This window comes from Sinohyriopsis cumingii, chromosome 2 (assembly GCF_028554795.1).
Source record: "Sinohyriopsis cumingii isolate HCF-2022 chromosome 2, ASM2855479v2, whole genome shotgun sequence".
Lineage (NCBI taxonomy): Eukaryota > Metazoa > Mollusca > Bivalvia > Unionida > Unionidae > Sinohyriopsis > Sinohyriopsis cumingii.
The window spans coordinates 47,973,075-47,994,995 of NC_142962.1; the positions used below are offsets into that span (position 1 = coordinate 47,973,075).

Genomic DNA, 21,921 nt, shown 5'->3' on the forward strand with positions numbered 1-21,921 from the left:
TATTTATCATAATCAGGACAATGCAGTATCTGTGTAGTGGTATGTATGTCTGTCTGTCTGTCGATGGATGCATGCATGTATTGACATGTATGTATGTATAGGACTTCATTATATGTCCACATGATCCTGGTTATATAGTGCCAGGTTAGTATAGGTATTCCCAGAAAGCCATACAAAATAAGGATAAAGATACAAAAGGGCTAAACTCTTAAAATACTAAGTAAGATTTTTGTATGAACTACACTCTTTTAAAAAGTCCAAGACTGGAACTTAATCATAGGATGTATCATGGCAACAAAAGTTGCCTACATTTTAGTTGTTTCTTACATCCTACAGGTTGTTGCACTGGGGCTATTATGCATCTCATAGGAGGAATAGTTGAATTAATCATGATTGTATAATTGATGGCACACACATTTTATTGACATGCAGTACAGTTTTACAATTGTTAATGATATGTGTAAATACTATCTGACATCACCCCAGTTTAGGTAGGTTTTTTTTCAACAGCCAATATGTGGCCAATAATTCTTGTTAATTATTTAATTCACTACTGAATTATTGTTAGTACAGTGTGACCCTGCTATATTGCGCTCCGTTATAATGCGAATTCGGATATAATGCAGTTGTGATGTGGCTCCCAAAATTTCATATCCATATATTTTTCTTGTACACAAAAATTCTTTTTTAAAAGTTCGAAAAAACTTAAAAACTTTATTATCATTTTGGAGAAGAGATCGCGTGTGAAAAATACTGTAATTTACAGTGTGATACAATTAGAAACAAGTAAAAATAATTTCCAGTAAAGTGACCTTTCTGGTATAACAGATTAAAGCATTTGTGTATTTATGTGTGCTTTGCAGTTTGACACAACTATACATGAAACAGAATAGGCCACTATTATTGTTTTAGTCTTAGAATGAGTACAATTCCTGTGTCATAAAACCTGCTGTTTGGGAAGCTAATTTATCCTTAACATTGCATGGTTTTGTTTTAGACCTCTGAGTCTTGGGGCTTGTTTTATCCCTGGTCTTTGTAAGCCTGAGGATGCCCAGCTGTATGCAGCCAGGCCTGGGTTTAGGATCTGGAAGGCAAACATGGATGGGTCAGTCAGCTCCACACTTATCTTCAAGGATCTCTTGTCACAGCCCCATGCTGAAATCCAGGTTCTGCCATTTGATGCGATGGATAACAGTTTGAAGATGCCATCCCAGCAGTTTGGTCCCCTGCTTCAGTTTTGTGGGAAGCTATTAGTAACTTGGAATGAGACTTGTCTTTACATCGTCAACCCAGAGAATACCTCCATCATTGGAACACAGAGCCATATGGGAACCATCAGGGGTGTAGCTGTGTCCAGAGAGGAGATATTTGTACTGCGGAGTAATACCAACAGGAATGTGGTCAGGCTTGCCTACAAAGAAGAGGAGCCCATACATAGAATAAGTCAGGGTAGGTGTTAGAAGGGTTGCCTTATGGTTTGATAGGCTAGAAATTTTGTTGTGTTGACGCTCAAAAGCCACTGATTAGAATTTAGGTGGTCTCTTGCTAAAAATGTTGTTTTCTTGAAACCAGTATAGTTTATTTCTTTGCATGATGTTTGCCTTTCCCTTCATACAGTGTTTATAAAAACTCATAACTTGAGGTCACAATGATCAAAGATTATTCATTATTTTCTGGATATTAATCTCTTATTGCAAGGTTAAATTTGCATATGTACATGACCTCTATTTTTAAATGTAGATTGTCATGAGGGCATTTATTGCATTTAGAATATAGATTTAGGAATAAGATTGCTGCAAGTTGCTAAATATTGTTGTGCTTTCTTCCTAGTGCTGCTTGCTTCCCAGATGCATCGGTCAGAAAGAAAAGGCTCATTCAGCAGTGAAATAAATGAAAAAGAATTACAAAAGCATTCAGTTGATGAGGGACACTCTAAGAAAAGTCTTTCAAGAGACCACTCACCATTACCTCTCAAAAAGGTGCTGGATAAAGTGCGACAGATTCCAATAATTTTCCCATCTTTGATCAAGACTTCTGCTCTTGAATCTAGTAGTCTCTCATCCTCATCATCAGCAGCCAGTTTGGAGTCCCGATATGATCATGGATATGTCTTTGAAAAGGGCAAGGAGGAGTCTGTAGATAATGTAGATGACTTGCCTCCCATTATACCTCTATCCTCTCTGTCAGGCTTAAACTCAGTATTAGACAGACAGGATTCTGGTGTTTCTCTGGACAACAGCTCGCTAGAGATATCCCTAGACACTAGTAACAGAGATGCTATTCTTAGGAGTAGAAACTTAAATGTAAACCAGTCTTCTGACCAAACACAGACAGGGATACCCTCTGAGACTGGTCCTAGGAATTCTAGTCACAGTGATATTCACAGTGAGAATAAGTCAAACACCCTACCTAAACTTGGAGAAACGGAGGCAAAACTAAGTAATCAAGCTGAAGAGGGAGATGTGAACACGGGTTTGCTAAGAGGAAGTAAATTCTTATTAGACTATTCTGAAGAAGACAGCATTGTGTTTAAAAAGAAAAAGTCAAAAGTGAAGAAAAAAAAGAAAGGTATGCTTTATTTAAAGGAGTGAATGTTTATGTATCTCTGCCTCTGTGATGATCAGGCTATGGGGATTTATTAAATTTAGGGGGAAACCAGTAATTTGAGATGGCAGAATATCTCTTGGGCTCACTCCCACGGTAATACTGCATATTTAATGTGTTTAGTCTTGGTAAACTATATTTATTCCAATGTCTTTATCCAACATCGTAACTTAAATGTTAAGTCAAGCAGATAGGAGATTATACTTTAAAAAGTCCTGAAAGTCCACATTTTTATCAGAATGCCCAGTCTGAAGCTGTAATAAAAGTATAAAACCTACAAGGCAGATTTCCAGACATGCTGTTGATTGCCATGTTTCTGTTTAATATACTTCATTTGATTTGTTTGCATTGATCATCTTACATATGTGACTGTGCATAGATGTTTTTATATCTTTTGCAGAGATTAATATGTATATTTATAGTTTACACCCTTCTTTTTATTATCCTTGTTTATTTATATCTCTGCCTGCACAGATTATCTTTGTGTGTTTGTTGCGGGGGGTGTGGGTGGGGCATCTGGGCATATTTATATATTTCCTTCCGTTGTCCCATGGGATTGATTTCTGAAACCTTACTAATTCTAGTCAAGGAGTTGAGCAAAAGACTGTCATATTGAAACTATGTAAATTGCATTGGTAATTACAATTGCAGAACCTGTACATGTATTGATCTTGATGGGATTTGTGACAGCACAGTCACATTATCCATCTGAATGACCTCAGTTCTCATTTTCTTCAGTGGGTAAAGTATCTGCATGGATTGTTAATACATGATTGTTAAATACTGATACACATAATGTCATAAATGAACTGATTCTGCAGTCTCAATGTTTCAGGTGCCAGGAATCAAGAAACTAGAAGTAGTTCAGATCATGAAAAGTCTGGAGAAAGTTTTCCTTTAGACTCACTAGAGATAGGTCCTGACTCTGAAATTGACCTTCAAAAATCATCAGTGGATAATTCAAATTCTGACCAAATTCAAGACCTTGACATTAGAGGCAAGAGTGGAGACTTCAACCCTAGTGTTCAGTCCTCTAGTCCAGTTATTCCTTTGAATCAACTCGTTATAGTTAAAACTGCAAAGAAAAAGGTCCTTGCACAGTCTGATAATGCAGGAAAAACTGAAGAAGGATCAGACACTAAAGGGAATAAGGAAAGTGTGACTCTGTCAGATGGCATAGAATTGAGGAGAGAAAAAGTGGTATTGAAGGATAATGTCTCAGAAAAGCAAAACGAAGTATCGCATATAGGTATTAGTGACACATCAATGAAAACTGCCACTCCAGAAAGCCTAGCAACAAGTCATAAATTAATAAAAGATCAAGCTGGGACAGATAAATCAAAACCTTCTGACTGTCCATTGATAGACCAAGTTTCAACAGACAAGTTAAATATATCTTCTAGCCCTGTGAAACATGAGGAAGAGGGAAGTGCTCAACAGTCAGACTTAAGATCACAGAGAGAGCTGATCACTCCACAAAAAACTAAACATTTGGCACCAAAAAATCAGATTAATTCTAAGGAAAGGGGCTGGGTTTCTGGGAACACAGGTGAAGACCATAGTGTCAAGTATCATACAAGTAGAGTGAACTCTTTAGAGAAGGAGATAAGAAAGTTGGAACTGGAAGTAATGAGAATGGACTCAAATGTTAGTGAAACACAAACACAGATTGACGGTGTTAGTACGGCACCATTAGATACTCCATCTGATGTGGTAAGCAAAGTACAGACTAGTCAGCTAGTATGCAGCAGTGGTGTAATATCAGGTACCCAGAATAACAACAGTAAGGCTGAAAAGACAGATGATTCCACCAAATCTCAGAGTTTGTATCAGACACCTGACACATCCAGTGAGGATTTCTACTCAAAATTTTACATCCAATCTGCAACATCATCATCTACACAGTCTGTATCCCCAGGGAGTGATCCTTTAAGTTTGACTGCTCCAACCCCCGAGGTCCAAAGCCCAGAGATGGACAGAAGGGTAGAAGAGAGGGAGGTTCCTCAAGGTAGAGAAAAGGAAGACACAGACAATGTACAGGTAGTTGATTTCCTTGCCTCTTCGGACATAAAAAAGTCTGTCAACTTATGGACAGAGTTTAACGCTCCCAGTAATGTGTACAGTATGGCACTGTCTGATATGCACATATGGTACACTGACAAAAGTAACAATATCTATTATAGTCCATTACATCAGCCAGGTCTGACATGGCGGAAGGCTAATGGTTCGGCAAAACAGATTGCCGTGTCACAGTCTGGGGACATTGTGTGGTGCCTGCAGAAGAACACTGCATTGGCTGGGACCAGAATCACGCAAAAACATCCAGAAGGATTGAAGTGGGTGGAGGCAGTCAAAGAGGTGGCCTATATTGCTGTGGACAACAACTGTGCCTGGTAGGGAAATTTTTGTTCAATTGTAAGGAATTATTGTATTTATTTGTGTATGATGTATGTGTAACTGCAAAAAGCATAGACCCAGATCTTCCCTTGAATAATGCACATTTTCTAGCCCAGGAAATCATAAAACACTTAAGTTTGGGTTTGAGCTTGAGATTTTGTTCTGACCAGTCACAAATAACAATACATTTGAAATATCATTTCCAATTGGCAGATGGTAGAAACAAAACCTAATAGTGTTATTGTCTCTAGGCTAGGTGTATTACTGAGATAGATCTGGGTCTGAATCTTTGCAGTCTTATAAACACTATAGACCCTGATCTGCCAGCACAATGTACATATCTATTCTGCACCCAGTGATACATGGATCAATGTGATAAATGTATCCAAGGCTTTATACAGATCAGCTTATCTTTCAAGGTAGTTGTTCACATTTTGGAGGGAGTCACAGTTGAATGCGGCCATGTTTTTAGCTTGGGTCAGCTACCATAGTATGTCCCAGGGCAAGGTATTTTACATCAATTACTTCAGCACTAAATGACCTTCATGTATTAATGTGCTGTAAGGTTCCAAACCAAACTTGTTCCCGTAGATTGATGCTGGACCCTTTTAAGTATCTGTTATGATGTTTGAATGAAGAAATCATGCATATATAGATCCATATTGTACATTATAAAAGTTTATGCATGCCGGCCTCTTTTTAAAATAATTTTGGAGAAAGAAATTTAGTGTGATGAACAAACATCTGTAACCAGTATTTTACTAAATAACATTAGTGGTGTAATCACAAAGAAAAGAAGAAATAGCCATCCCAGTACCAATGATGTAAATCTTAAGTCCTTATGTTGAGATTATGGTCATAACTTAGGTACAAGATAAAAAGTTTAATGTGTGTAAGCCCATTTCTCTTCTACAGGTGATTGCTTTACTTTATAGTTGTTGAAGTTGTTAGATGAAAACATTTCTTGACCAGCTGTAGTGAAATCTAGTTTATCAAATACCTCATTACCTCAGTATATATGACATGTAATTATAACGGCCAAAATTACAACTCTTTTTCTTAATTTTTTGCAATTTTCTGCCTCTTTGTTAAAGACATCTGCCCATAAAGGAACATTTTGTGGTCTTTAATATTTCAATGGGTTTCATTGTATTTTTCCACTTATAATTAACAGCTATCTTTATAGCTTTTATTAGGCTACATCAGTTTGTAATAAGGTGGAATGTAATCCAGTCAAGGAGGGTCCAAACTGTTAGGCTATATTTTGCAGTGGACTGAGTTGCTTTGTTTTAATTCCATTGTAAAGAAGAAACTACAAAAAGAAATTTCTTGCCATATTGATTGGGAATATGAAGTATCAATTTGCCAGATTTGAGAGAATGTAGTATTTTCATTAGTTATATTTTATCTAGGTACATCAAAGTGAATGGTGAGGTGATGATGCAGGCAGATTTATCTCGAGAGCGGCCATGTTTTCGATCTATCCCTGTCCCGTCTTCATACAGACTAAAGCAGATTGTATGTCGTAATGGAGTGGTGTGGGCCTTAACTGAGAGCTGTCGGCTAATATACCGGAACAATGTCACATCTTCATGCCCCCATGGGACAGACTGGGTTCTAGCTGAGGGGTAGGTCTTAAATACTGCTCACAAATTATGGATGTCTACAGTATTAAGTACCCAATTAACATTTTCTATTGGTCTTAGTCTTAATGTTATTTGCCACACTGTTTATCTTTAGGTCAGCACAAGATTTTGTTAGGTTTCTTCTTTAAAACATGTTACCCAATCCTTAGGAGAACTACTACTATCTCACAAATTCAGTCCTCCCCTGGTTAAAACTTTTTAGCTAAAAGTTATCTGCACACTTAGGTGGCAATGACATAGAGTGATCTCTTCTTGATACGAGGATTGGCACCAGATCAAGTCAAATTGTCAGTTACTACTTCTGTTCATGCCAAGTAGTACACTCTTTACAGACAGAGAAGCCTCTCAAAATTCATACAAGCACTTTGGAAGTTCTCTACCTCAAAACAAGTTGGATGAGTTTCATCTTTGAAGGGAAGTATTCTCCATCTATAAATTTCCAACTTTTCTGTTATTCCTGTCATGGATGACAAAGTTTCTTAATTTTCTATGTTATCACTATTCCATCTTTACACACTTTGGGACTTTGACACATACCTGCGTGGGTCGCAGTGGTGTCCCCTCACATTGATGTAACCATGTTAATAAGTGCGTGTCTGGGGAGTGATATAGAAAAATCATTTAGTATTGTTATCTAACTAATGCTGAATCAGGATACATACAGGGTCTGTATTATCTTGTCTTAGCATCTAATTCAGTGTTGTTGGTGCTTTACCGATTTTACCTGTATAGAATATCATTGGGCATTTCCTACAGGTAACATGGTGTCATAATGGATATTGTAGTGTCGACCTCGTAAGTATTAATAATGATGCTACGGTTCCTGTTTTATGCACAGGTTTTATGTGTTATAGAGAAAACTCCTTTACGTTACAGTATAGCCTCCGTTTTGGTCAGATAATTGCAAGTAAGTTTTTTTTATACATGGTTTACTTATTAGCTTCCAGCTCATATGTGTGATTACTATAAGTGATGCTTCAATGATTTTACCTGTAATGGCAATGAAAAAATTTGATTTCCTAAGGATAAGTTTTACTAGAAATGATTATTCAGCTTCCACTTCATATATGTAGCTGCTAAAGCAACACTTCAGTAATTTTACCTGTATTTGCAGGTTACTTGTTACTAAAATTGATTATTAACTTCCACTTCATATATGTAGCACTGTTGCTATAAGCGACTCTTCAGTGATTTTACCTTTATATGCATTTTACTTGTTACTGAAATTGATTATTTAGCATCCACTTTGTAAATATTAATCAATGCTCAAATTCTCTACCTGTAGAGGCCATGTGTGCCCCATTACAGGTATTAGTCATAATGGTTAACTCTACACGAACACTCATAAGTTCATAAAGCAGGACACTCACGACATACATGTATATATTTTCTACTTTGTTCTGTCTTACAGATTTAGACCATGAGTGAGACCAGCCTAACAACCACTCAGCATATGTAGTTTTTCTGGTTGTCATTCCTTGAATACATGTCAGACTTGCATGTTATGGACAAAAGTCAGTGGGCAGCAATTCTTTGGGCACTAAGGGGAAGTCACAGAGCATAGCTTGAAGGATGAAAACATCAGTTTGCATGCAAGGATTCAAAACCATGTAATTTACTGGTGAGTGAGGTGGAGAGCAATAATTGCCTAAGTTACAGTCTCACATGTCAGAATTATGGACCAGCTACGTAGAGCAATATTCCATATCATATCTCAACCTTAAGAACTGGACATTATGCCAGCCAAGATGGCCACGTTCCTTTATGATCAGACTTGGCTCTATAACTATGATTGCATTGGCCACGACACCAAGTGATCATAAAGTATCAGCCACCAGAAAATGAATTTGTCTAGTTCAGAACTCACACATTGCTGCTAGGCACTTCATGCATACAATGCCCAGTTTCGTGCCATAATACCCAAGAACCCACTTCATCAAACCAGTGATACAGCAGAATAACCCGTATAGTGCTGCTACGCACTTCCTGTGGACAGTGCACAATCTATAAATGAATTCCCATGGAATAGTCTAACGCGCATAGTGTTGGTAAGCACTTCCTGTGGATGACATCCAGTTGATGTAGGCACTTGTGTATCAATCTAACCCAAGTTGTACCTCTAGTCACTGTCGTCTTATGATGTCCATCTTGGTGTCTTAGTTCTCAAGAGATGTCTCTTCACTCGTCTTCAAACCTATGCCATCCAAAGGGAGCCTATACTTAGTAACACCTTAGAAATAAGAGGATTTAATTTCTTAATATGCTGCATATGCAATGATCCACTGTCCTTGACATTCTTTTCTCCGACTACTTCGCAGGTAGCACAGGAGACATCAGCTTCACTACCTTAATCCATAACCAATGAAAACTGGCCCTGAAGTTCTCTCATCATATTTAGGTCTTACTATGATGAGACAAACCCTGCTTTGCAGGCTTGGAGTGAAGTTTTCCACTCACCCCCATTGTAGTTCTGGTGTCCATTTTCCTCAACATCACCTGCCAGGTCTACAGTTTCAACATAAGGTGATCATATTTTGTATAGAAGAATCTACTTTCAATTGCTTCCACAATCTGACAAGTTACTAACATTTTGGGACTGCTTACATCGTTATTTACAACAGACATTTTTTTCCTCTGATGCCTTCTCTGTTTTTCGTTTGGATACACATGAGTTGGTTCTTAACATCATACAGTGGAATCATCATTGCATGTAATATCTATGGTGATCTTAAGTAGGCACACACCACTTACATTCCCCCACCCTGAATCTCATTGGGTCAATTTCATAGGATGGATATGGCCATAACAGCAGCTTTGAATTTACAAAAGGTGGAGCAAGATGCAGTGTTCTTTATCTCCACCTTTTTTAGAGATCATCATGGGCCAAGCTACACTCCAAGCTTTTATCATCTAATCTCTTCATTACTGATCAGGATGGCAGAATTCTCAACAAGCCATCAAGGATGCTTTCTTTCCATCCCTCAGTCTCAACAACAGAAAAGGGATGTGCAAGGTAACCAAAAAGTTTGCAGAGCTGTCCCTAAAGCACATTGCCACTGTGAAGCAGTCCTACCAAATTTAAAACAATTGAAAACCAAAGTTCTTTTCAATTGGAAAAATCAAAGGGAGGTCGATCATGTTTTCCAGCATTCCATGAGACCCTCCCTATCTCAAATGACATACATTCATGCCCCCTTTAAGACGTATCCTGGCAGAGAGAATGCTCATGTCCTTTATTGCCGAATATGGAAGACTGACCATGATGACATGTGGACCAGACAGATAGTTCCCAGGGGACTCAGTATTATGTTCTGCACTCCTTCCAAACCTTTGCCTACAGTTTATTCAGATATAAAGCAGCACTTATCTCTTGGTTGTCAACCTAAGTGCATTCATGCGGATGAAGGCAATGGAATATAATCTCAGTGGAGCATACAAGAGCACTTTATACTAATGTAGGCATTCATACCTCAATAGCTAACTTCCCATGGCTCTGTGATAAGAAAGAGTTAGCACAATTTACAGTTAATCCTACCATTCCATGATCACTGACACAGTGTTGTCAAGGAAGAGAGGATATCAAACAAACCAAAGACCTATTCAGTCTTCAGTTAATTGTGGACTTCACCTGGCCAGTGATAATGTATCCTTGCCGAAGTGGAATTAATCATGGGTATTTTACCTGGCTGTACAAGATAACATTTGATTGGCTCTCAAGGGCTTAATTAAATCACCTCCCATATATGTCATGACTCCTTACTGCTTTGGTGATTGGCAGGCAAAATCAGTGAACATATTTCCTATTGGTGGACCTATTAAAAGGAAGTTCCAAAAGATGGATTAGCATCACTCATGAATCTCCCTGCTTTCATTGCCAAGAACAGGGCTACCATTCGTGAGGAATCAGATACTGGTAATAATTCCTTTCTCATCTGGACACTCCATCCCAGTGTCATCTACAGGACCCAGTGTTACTGAGGAAGACTGAACCATTGCATCAAGGGAGATCATGCCTCATTTAGTCTTCAGAAGAGAAGGACGACGTATCAACATGGACACTTTCGTCCTGAATATCTGTTCCACATATTGGACTAAACACAGACTGATGAATTTGCTTCACATATTGGCTATCAAAGTGTGGACAGTTACCACAAACATTGCATATGAGTAAAACTGTTCTTTAACTGTAAGTAATTGTGTCTTGGGATGGAGATCCAAGTGCATTTCTCATATTGGACTAAACACAAACTGATGTATTTGCTTCACATATTGACTATCAGAGACCTGTCAACCTAACAGCTCAAATCAGTCAGGACGAACTCTTACCCATGGTGAAAAAGGTTACCTTTGTGGCTCATTTGACAGCGTCATAAAGATGCGGCTTCAAGACTTATGCTTGATTTATGAGCGAGAACATTTTTCCTTTTCAAAGCCGTTCCCTGTCATATGGAGTTTATTTCCAGTCAAGCTATCTACATGCTGTCTCACATACCTTAGGGGTCCAGAAAGGGTCTCTTCAGGGTAAGGGGATGTATCTCCCTCCACCTTTAGTTTATTATCCTAAGGTATTATGATTGGGTAACATATTTGGAAGAAGAAACAAATTTTTTTCTAGTAAAATGTTTTAGTAATACTTGCTCAGTGATAATACACCTGCAGCCTCCCCATATCCATATGGAGAGCATGTTTTCTGCTCCAGTAGTAACTGCGGATTTCATAGGATTTGGTGCCAATCTCAGGATAAAGGGGAGATCATTCTAACTGTCACCTAGGTGGACAGATAATTTTAGATTTTCAGCTGAAAGCTTTTAACCTGGGAGGGGTGGATTGCGAGGTAGTAGTTCTTCTAAGGTATTGTGATTGGGTAAGTATTATCAAAGAAACATATTTGGCTTGCAAAAAGTGGTTTTCATTCTGTGCCAGAATTTATGTATAATTAGCTCACCAGGCCAGAAGGTCAAGTGAGTTTATGCTTCTTGTCATCTATCAACAATTGCTATTTTCAGTTTCTGCAAACTCACTTGACAGATTTCATACAAGCTTTGCATCATACATCCTAGAATAAAGACATTTCAGGTTTATACAGATGATACCAATCTGATATTCAATAAGGCAACCATCTTTAAGTGACTTATCCAAAACTGTTGAACAGAATTTGTCCAGATTTTTCAGAAAGCATCTTAGTTTGAAAACCTTCAAATTGTTAACCAGTGACAGATCTACCATCAGTCTGATCTCCATCAATAAATATAGATCTTTTATATGTTTTCACACAAAAAAACAAAAAGAAAAAAATGTGACAGAAAGCATCTTGGCATGATCTTTGTACCAATGACGGCAATCCATGATCAGATATGGCTACTGTAACTAAAAATAGCAGAATCTTTAAACTACTTCTCTAAAACTGCTAAACAGAATTTGACCAAATTTGACAGGCAGCATCCTTAAATAAAGGCCTTACACATTTATTCAGTTCATGTTTATTTGCCATTATATATAGCTGTTTGCTAAAAATATAAAAACCTTTAAATGACATCTTCCCCATTACCACTAAACAGACATTAGACCATGTAGACAAAAAGCATCCTGGCATGAAGATCTTTCATATTTGTTGAAACAAAATCAAATCTGCATCAAATATGGCCACCACTACTAAACAATAGAAAAATATTTAAATGATGTCTAATAGTCAACTGAGCAGAATTTGACCAGATTTTATATAAATGATGCTGAACTGCATTCAGCTGTGGCCACCTTTTCTAAAAATAGCAAAACTGTTAAGCAACTTTTCTGAAATATGGCTAAACAGAATTTGATCAGAAATGACAGAAAGCATTCATCATGGTGGCTTCAGACTATACCAATGATGATAATCTGCCATCAGATATAGCTACTGTTAAAAAAATAGAAATAGAAATAAAGAACTTAAAATTATTTCTACTTGGTAAATGCTTTGCAGAATTTGTCCATAATTGACAGAAATTACTCAGGCATAAAAGACTTTTATGTTTGTACAAATGCCAATTTGACATGAAATGTAGATTTTATTACCAGGGTTCCTGCCAGTCCTGTAATACTGGAAGAGTTTTGGAATTTAGAAAGTTAATTTCATGGGCCTTGAAATGTCATAGAATTTCTCAAAACCTTGCAAAGTTTAGAAAATGTCATGGAATTTCTGACAATGTAGCAAAAAAAACATTGATAACTTTAATTTCATGGATCGCTGAGCACTGATTGAAAAACTTGTTTTAAATGAGACACAAATATGATCAATAAACAATTGACAATGAAAGACATTGCAGTTCTTGATTTTTGTAAAATGGCCCTGGAAATATTTTGGCAAAGTCATGGAATTTATTTTTGTTCATTGTGGAGGAACCCTGTATTACTAACAGTAGGAAAACCTTACTATAATGTGACCCTGCTATAACACGTTGGTTGGTGTCCATAGAACCTGACTGTTCTACACTGAAACGTGTTATAACCAACCAAGTCAGTTAACTGAAGAAAACAATGCATTTATCAAAAAAATAGGGCAGAGAGTAATACAAGTTGGCACAAGAATAAGAGCTTTTAATTAAATGAAGCCAAAACTATGATATACATTTGCACATTGACAGCTTACATTTGTGTAGTATAATCCTTAATTTGTTCAGTATTGTAGATGTATATGAAATATTAGTGAATTCGAGTATAGATCATAAGTTATAAAAATCATGTATCAGTGGCATCCCGTTAGAGAACAAAAATAATGTATAAAACATGTTACTCCTCGTTTGATCAATATCCCGTTGTCAACAAACATGTGTCTCTAAACATTTAAGTACAGTATTGTCGCCTGTAACATGTGACCATAGTTGTTTACATGCTACATGTACATGTACTTAAACTGGCTTAGATTTTGGTCAGCTGGAGACAGCTGTCATCTTCCTGAGGCTACCCAGGGGATGAGGTTGTTCTTAGGGAAATGAAAAAAAATGTTAACAAATTCAAAAGTAACTTGATGGCCAGGTATCTGTGTTTTCAGAAGATTGGAAATATAATTTGTGTTTATGCTGCCATTTGTAGCTATCATAAGCAGAAATGTTTTTCCTACAAAAAGGAATACTTTTGCAAATTTTTCTTTTTCATTTACAAGAAAAATACATTGATACAGAATTTCAGGAGCCATGACACAATCATATTATATTAAAAGTCACCTCATCCACAAAATGACAGTAAACATTTTACACATTGTTTTTTTGTATTTTAAAGAAGAAACAATTTTTGTGTACAAGAAAAATACATGTATGTGAAATTTTAGGAGCCATGACAAGATCATATTAGAATTCATGCATGATCTCTTCCCCAAAATGATAGAAAAAATTTTACAAATTCTTTTTTGTACTTTTTAAGAATAAAAAACCTTTTGGGAGCCACATCACAATCATGTCATATTCGAATTTGTGTTATAACAGAGCATGCTACATCGGGGTCACTCTGTATTACTTCTTAACAAAACATTACCCTTTTTCTTTTACAGAAAACATTTTGGAATAAAGGCCTTTGACATTGTATTTCAAAACTCACTGAACAATATGGAGCCAAATTTGACAACAAAACATCTAGGTATGAAAGCCCACTTTATGGAAATAATGTATACCTGGCCGCAAATATGACCATTGTTACAAACAAACAGACGGGGGCCCCCGAGTGGCCGAGTGGTCTAAAGCGCTCTTCGTTACGGATCACTGCCATCTCACCTATGTCTGCGGCGGTTCGAGTCTAAGATTCAGCCAATGTGGGCATGTGAGAAAGCTTGCCAGTAGCTTCTCGTGGGTCGGTGGTTCTTTCCGGGGTTTTCCGGGTTCTTCCTCCACCATTAATACTGGCCGCCATGTATAGCCCTATCGTGCTGAAAAATGGCGTTAAACCCCACAACAACAACAACAAACAAACAGACAGCTTCTTCTCAAACTTTAGAACAGAATTTAACCAAATTTGATGGAAATCATTATGGCTTGAAAGCCTCTGCAAATTATACAAGTGAAGCTGATCCACTTTTAAATATAGTTGCTATTATTACAAGTAGAAAAAATAAACAACTTCTTATGGGAAAGCGCTGTACAGAATTTGACCAAATTTAGCAAGAAACATCCTGGTAAGAGGGCCTTGTAAGTTTAAAATAATTTTGTCTGCTGGTAAAATTGGCCACATTACAAAAACAGAAATAGTTTTTTTCTCAAAACCTGTTGAGCAGAGTTTGACCAAATTTGACATAAGGATATTGGTATGAAGGCCTTTAAATATTCCATAAATTATGCTATTTATTTATCAGAGTATTTCTCATTAAAATGTGGAAGTAGTAAATGATTCATACAGATAGATGGTGTCATAACATCTCCCACTATATTGTGGGAATAATAATTGTGGGAATAATAAATATATACAGGCAGAAAAAAGGGTATCACAGTATCTCCCACTAAAATGTGGGAAAAATATATACAGGCAAAAAGACAGGGTATCACAATATCCTCTGCTAAATTGCATGAATAATATATATGTACAGACAGAAGGTATCACAGTATTTCTCAATGAAATGTGGAAGTAGTAAATGATACAGACAGAGGGTGTCATAATATCTCCACTAAGTTGTGGGAATAATAAATATATACAGGCAGAAAAAAGGGTACCACAGTATCTCCCACTAAAATATGGGAATAATATATACAGGCAGAAAGACAGAGGTTATCACAATATCCCCCCCCCCCCCAAATGTGGGAATAATACAGACAAATAGATAGAGGGTATCACAATATCTCCTGCTAAAATGTGGGAATAATAGCTACATATATACAGACAGACAGAGGATGTCACAATATCTCCTGCTAAACTATGGAATAAAAATATATTATTTTACCTGTTAAGATTGTTAACACTTGACATGAATCACCATCAGATTTGTTGTGGAGTCACTTTGTGCAATTTTGCCAATAGAGAATAGCAAATGTTGGTGCGAAGAAAATATTCAGAGTAGATGTTGGTACTTGTTCTATGAAGTTCAGCTTCATGGGTTTTTAATGTTTGTCATTTCAGTGAAAATTTGGATACAGAGAATTTGTTCTCAACTGTGGCACTTGGCGATGGAGGTCTTGGCTGGGCAATGAATGTGCTTGGTCAGCTCTTCTTCTGCACTGGTGTTACCATGAAAACGCCCATAGGAGATCAGAAGTGGTGGCAGGTTGAATGAACATTTTCATCTGTATGATATAAATCTCTTGCTCATAAATTCAATCTTGATAACATGTATGAAGAGGGAGAGGCAGGTAGTATTTGAAAAGTTTCGAGTAAAATTAGTCTGTGTTTATTATAAGGGTTAAAAAGAGTGCTTGTACCAACACAAGGTATTAATAACTGCTTGTAATCTAAATGTCACAGGATTTAAATAACTGTGTACACACATGTATGACGTGCTATGTTTTTGGCTCATACATGTCAAAGAATCTAGCTGTTTTGTATGATTATAACAGTTCTTGGTTCAACCAATGAAATTCACACATTATAACCACTCCACATGACATATATATACTTCCTCATAAAGCTCTGCAGTGTTAGTTGAGGTCCATAACTGCCAGCTGCATGTACCAACATGTGGTATAGCGAGAATGCCAAATTTGACATAGGTTTGGTTTTTGCTCTTCTACAATTCCTAAACCTCTGTTGGTATGCCTCATGTACCAACTCATAACCCTTCAAGATACATTCCTTGCCCAATTGATAATCAGCGCTTGCTTTTACTGACAGTGAAGTATATACTTCATGAGCTTTGCCAATAAGTACACTCAATAATAACAAAGTCCAGTGCTCTCCTGACCATTTTTAATTTTCTGCTACTTTTTCAAAATGCAAAATAATATTGATCTACTTTTTCCTGAAAAGGGGGAAATAATTTGATATTTCTGATAGCATCAAAAACCTGAATGTGTGGGGGAATCATGTTTGCTTGCCAGTTCTAATTCTTTTAATTTCAGTTGCATTTCCATTTTTTTCCTTGTTTTAAATATCATAAAATAGACCCTACATAAATCCAGATATAGTTTACAGCAATGAATAAAAATTAAATGTTAGACAAAATTATGACCAGGAATTGCAAAAATAAAAGATATACATAACAGGGGGAGATTTGTGTGTATTTCCATAGTTCACATGTGTACAATCAGACTGTTTGATTTTTGATCAAATGAGCAAATCTCACTGAAACAAGGAACCAGTCTAGAAATCCTATGGTCAAAAATGCCTGGACTCTCTTTTAAACAGAGATGTTGATAACCTACCAGCTGTAGATTATGTAATTGGCATGTCCAATATAATTCTCTATCTTTCCAATTAATATTGTTTTATATCACTTTAGAACATTTTTATTATCTGACAAAAGAATACAGTTTTTATTGTGTTTCCGATAGGTTAATGTGTATAGACACTTTGGTGGTAGCAAGTACTTGGCATGTTAGCATTTTGAAACCATAATATCCAGTTTTCTCTTTATGTTAGTGTTAAAATCTCTTCTAATCACTGTAGTTGTGGAAGAGTTGGATAGAAGTGCTGATGTGCTTCTGTAGAGATTTATCTGGATCTCTCTGGTTTTGGGATCTATCAGATTAGTATCCTGCAGAGGGTTGCCTTTACTTTCCAATAAATTTGTAATTGTTAGAAAGCAACAGAAACAAAACTGTTCAGGGACGGGGATGACTAGATCCACCCTGCAGATGGGAGGTTATGCCTCCACATCCTTGTCTGTCTGCATGAGTTCGAGTCTCAGCCTCGGCTAACGTTGGTGGGTGAGAAAGCCTGCCAGTAGCTTCTCGTGGGTCGGTGGTTCTTCCCGGGGTTTTCCAGGGTTCTTCCTCCACCAGTTATACTGGCCGCCATGTATACCCTATCTTGTGCTGAAAAATGGCGTTATACCATACAACAACAACAACAACAACAACCACATCCTTGTAGTCATCACTTTCTATAAATCCTATGGTGTTGATACTATTTACAACTGTAAATTGTCTTGGATGCACCAGCACAAATATTTTAATCTTGGTATCTATTTCAGTTCAAACAAATTTGATGTAGCTTGTAGTTTTCTTACTGTAGGTTCTGTTCAGCACAGAGTACCTGATGCAGGACACGACAACCTTGGACATGCTGAAAGCATTACCATGGCGACTGGACCCCCAGCGCCTATCCTTCCTCCTCAGCAACCAAACTGGCGGGCTCATCTGCACAGGGAGAGGGCAGGTATGTGTCTGCCCGGAGTATAAGAACATCATACATGTCTGCCATGGCAGTCTGGAAGGTAATAACCACCTCGCAGGGAGTAAATGTACATAAATTAACAGTTCTTTTTCATTGTGAATTTAAAGAGCTTTGTATTCAGAAAGACAGATAGAAAAATTGGCAAAATGTTTATTGCTAGGCAGTGCTGGATTATCCTAGTAGCAAAAGTAGCTTATGCTATGGGCCCTGCTCTTTCAATGGCTCCGCACTAAATGATTCTGCACTTGCTCAAATACTATAGTAGTACACCGCCTTCAGCTTCAGAAATGTCAGATTTATTTGTTGTATTATCTGGCTGTATCGGAAATGAAACAATACAATTACTTTACTATGCAAGTTAAATATTTATGTGTTTTAATATTTATGTTTTTTTTAATTTTATTTAGGGCTCCTTTATAACATTTGCTACAGGCCACACACTAGCTTAATCCGACACTGTTGCTAGGTTATATATTGAGACATTGAATCAGTATGCAAGTCTAGGAATCAGCTATCAAAAAGATAGGATCAGTATCATTCTGATGATCATTTCAGTGATATAATATTGTTCATTCTATGTCCTCTCCTATTACTCCAAGTATCGAACCATTCCAGTGGCCTAGTGGTTAGAGTGTCTGCCTTGGGAGGTGGTGAGTTTGATTCCCGGCAGAGTCATACCAAAGACTTACAAAAATGGTACTAACAGCTGCCTCGCTTAGCGCTCAGCATTAAGAGGTTAGTGTTAGGACTGGTCGGCCTGGTGTCAGGATAATGTGACTGGGTTGGACATCATGTCACATGTCTGCATCATGATGCCGCACTGCTACACATCACTATAAACTGCCACACTGCAGGCATCATAGCAATATGACTGAAAAATTGTTAAAGCTACATTAAAAATCCAAGTCACACACACTCCAAGTATCATAAACTCTATCATGTAGCTGTTATTTTTGTGAGCTATTGATCTAACTTCAGTGGAATTGCTATATTAAAATACATGTACCCACAATTTACTGCCATGACAGCAGATGTTTTAGTCACTTGTTGAGTGGTCACTTGATGAGTGGTATTAAAGAAACCTGCTATGACAACAAAAGTTGCATACCTTATTGAGTGGCACTACACAAACCTGCCTTGAGAGTTGAAGTTACATCATTTGGTGAGTGGGGTTAAATAAACATGCCATGACAGTGAACGTTTACATCACTTGTTAAGTGGTAGTAAAACAAACCTGCAATAATAGCAGAAGTTACATCACTTGGTAAGTGATATTAAAATAAACCTCAATGATACTGTAAATTCCTTGTTTAGTGGCATTAACACAAAATTGCTACCAATAAAATCAACATCCAGATGTCCCTGAAGGAAGCTCAAATACCAAATGACACTCTTCATTTCAAATGGTTATCTCACTATGATCCACAACTCCTTTTGCATTCATGGTTGTACTTTATATCAACTTACAGTCCTCAGACAGTATTTGAAGTATTAAGATCGTACTAAATTTATAGCTGACTGTTGAACTACGTTAATAATATTATGGATGCAAAGATATTTCTAGTACATTCAAGATGTATGCCTTCATATTCCAATTGAAAAGTCTTCAGGGAAATTTTGCATTCAGGGATATGGTATACTAAATTCAGGGAAATTTTGCATTCAGGGATATGGTATACCGATTCAGGGCAATTTTGCATTCAGGGATATGGTATACCAATTCAGGGCAATTTTGCATTCAGGGATATGGTACACCAAATCAGGGAAATTTTGCATTCAGGGATATGGTATACCAATTCAGGGCAATTTTGCATTCAGGGATATGGTATACCAATTCAGGGCAATTTTGCATTCAGGGATATGGTATACCAATTCAGGGCAATTTTACATTCAGGGATATGGTATACCAATTCAGGGCAATTTTGCATTCAGGGATATGGTATACCAATTCAGGGCAATTTTGCATTCAGGGATATGGTATACCAATTCAGGGCAATTTTACATTCAGGGATATGGTATACCAATTCAGGGCAATTTTGCATTCAGGGATATGGTATACCAATTCAGGGCAATTTTGTTTGGTAGGAACTTCCATTCTTAGGTCTTAATGAGTATTATAGATAGCGTCATGTTGTACTTCAAAGCAGCCTCTTTGCCTGTGACTTCTAAGTGCCTGGACAACAGTCTGCAAAAGCATCATTGAGATATATTTTAAATCAAGAAATGAAATCTCATGTTTTACTTCTCAAGAGCTTATGATCTGAAATCTCCTCCCAGCTCAGTAGTTTTGTTGTTCAAAACATGTGAACAAAGTCAGCCTCCCTCAAGATATGCACCGAAAGTCATCTTCAAAAATATGTTACCCAATCATAATACCTTCAGAGTATTGCTACTGCTATTTTGCAATTCCAGCCCTCCCAGGATAAAATATTTTAGTAAAGGGGGGCAGGGGTCAGTTTTATGTACAAATTTAATACCGCAATCTGTGACCTAGTATAAAAATCATAAAAAATCAAACACAAAAGTGAGGTCAAAAGGTCCATATTTTTTTATACCTATATTAAAACAAAGCATAAGATTAGTATCCACTTGACAGAGAAATAAATGGCAGTTTGTAGCAGAAAAGTTTATGCACCCCAACCCCAAATTTGTACTCAGAATTTTCATGTGCGAAGGTCATTTTTGACACCATGTGATGCTCACATTGAAAACACAAGCCCTTTTCCTGGACGACAGTTCTGCAAAACAGTGTGTACTAAACATGCTGATGCAATTGAAAATAGTTGTCATTCAAGCCGTTTTTGAGATATTCTACTTGCCTCAAACCCACATGTTTAGTGGTATGGGAGGCTAGCTCTTCTTCATAGCCGACTATTGGTATTTTACTATCAACATACTGCAGAGTAACTATGGAAGGTGTACATGCCTGACATCAATTTCAAGAACAACACCAGCCCGAAACAACTAGTTCACAAATATATCCATATCTTTAAATAGTAAACAATAATACCTGAAAAAGTCACACTATAGCCTTAAGTAGAAATTTGCCAAGGGCCAATTTACGAAACTGGACCCTGCCACCTAAAGCCTAAAAGGTATCTGCTCACCTAGATTACAGTTAGAGTGATTTCCCCTTGATACAGGAATTGGCACCAAAAAGTTGCATGCTCTCAACAAAAAGAGAGGCTTCATAATCCATTACCAGTTTTCGGGATGTAGTACCATTTAGTAAGTTGGAGGAATCTTTGCATCAAATGGAAGTCTAATCCATCCAACTTATCTTTCTTTCTTTGATGACAAAGTTCTATCTTTCCAGTATTATCACTTTGACATCATCACACACTTTGGTGCTATGAGGACATTGTTATAGCTATAATTAAATAATGTGCAGGTCTGGTGTGTTATATTAATAATATTGCTGTGTAAGTCACAGTATCTAAATCAGGATATATGAGAGGTAATGAGCTATCATCCATGGCATTCTTCTCATGCTAGTATGAAGGTAGCACAAGAGACACCAATTAGTGAATGCTTCCTTCCTCTTCATCTATGACCTAGTCTCAGTTCCGAATTACTTTCATGGTCTGGCAGAGTTACTGAAATTCTGGGCTGCATACATTGTCAGTTACAGGACCCAAGCATCAGCCAACTCTCTTTCTCACCTAGAAAACTTCCCCCTCACACTTTAGTTGGTGGTTCTGTCAGTCCCAAATCATGGTTTTTGCATATGGATACCCCAGCAGTCAACCAAGACATTGCAGCTTTGGGATGACAAATAAAGCCATGGATTGGGAGTCTGTTTCCATAATGGCCCATGTCATAAACAGAGCTGCTCAGCATACCCTAACCAATACCATAACAGCAGCTACAAACTTACAACTGGTAAAATAAGATGCAATGCTCTTTACCTTTTTTAATGACCACGATAAGGCCAAGCTACAATCACAGCCTTTATCATCTAAACTCTGTAATGGTCAGGTTGACAGAA

General features: G+C 37.2%; 1 protein-coding gene across 2 annotated transcripts in view; it reads left to right on the plus strand.

Annotated features, from left to right (window-relative positions):
* Positions 1-21,921, plus strand: part of LOC149804784 (tectonin beta-propeller repeat-containing protein 2-like) — a 75,431-nt gene that overhangs the window by 20,602 nt on the left and 32,908 nt on the right. For both annotated transcript variants that reach the window (XM_089944563.1, XM_089944570.1), the window contains exons 6-11: positions 998-1,449; positions 1,831-2,568; positions 3,440-4,997; positions 6,414-6,629; positions 15,723-15,867; positions 17,772-17,973. In XM_089944563.1, the coding sequence (XP_089800689.1) occupies positions 998-1,449; positions 1,831-2,568; positions 3,440-4,997; positions 6,414-6,629; positions 15,723-15,867; positions 17,772-17,973 (3,311 nt within the window). The remainder of the gene's footprint in view (positions 1-997; positions 1,450-1,830; positions 2,569-3,439; positions 4,998-6,413; positions 6,630-15,722; positions 15,868-17,771; positions 17,974-21,921) is intronic.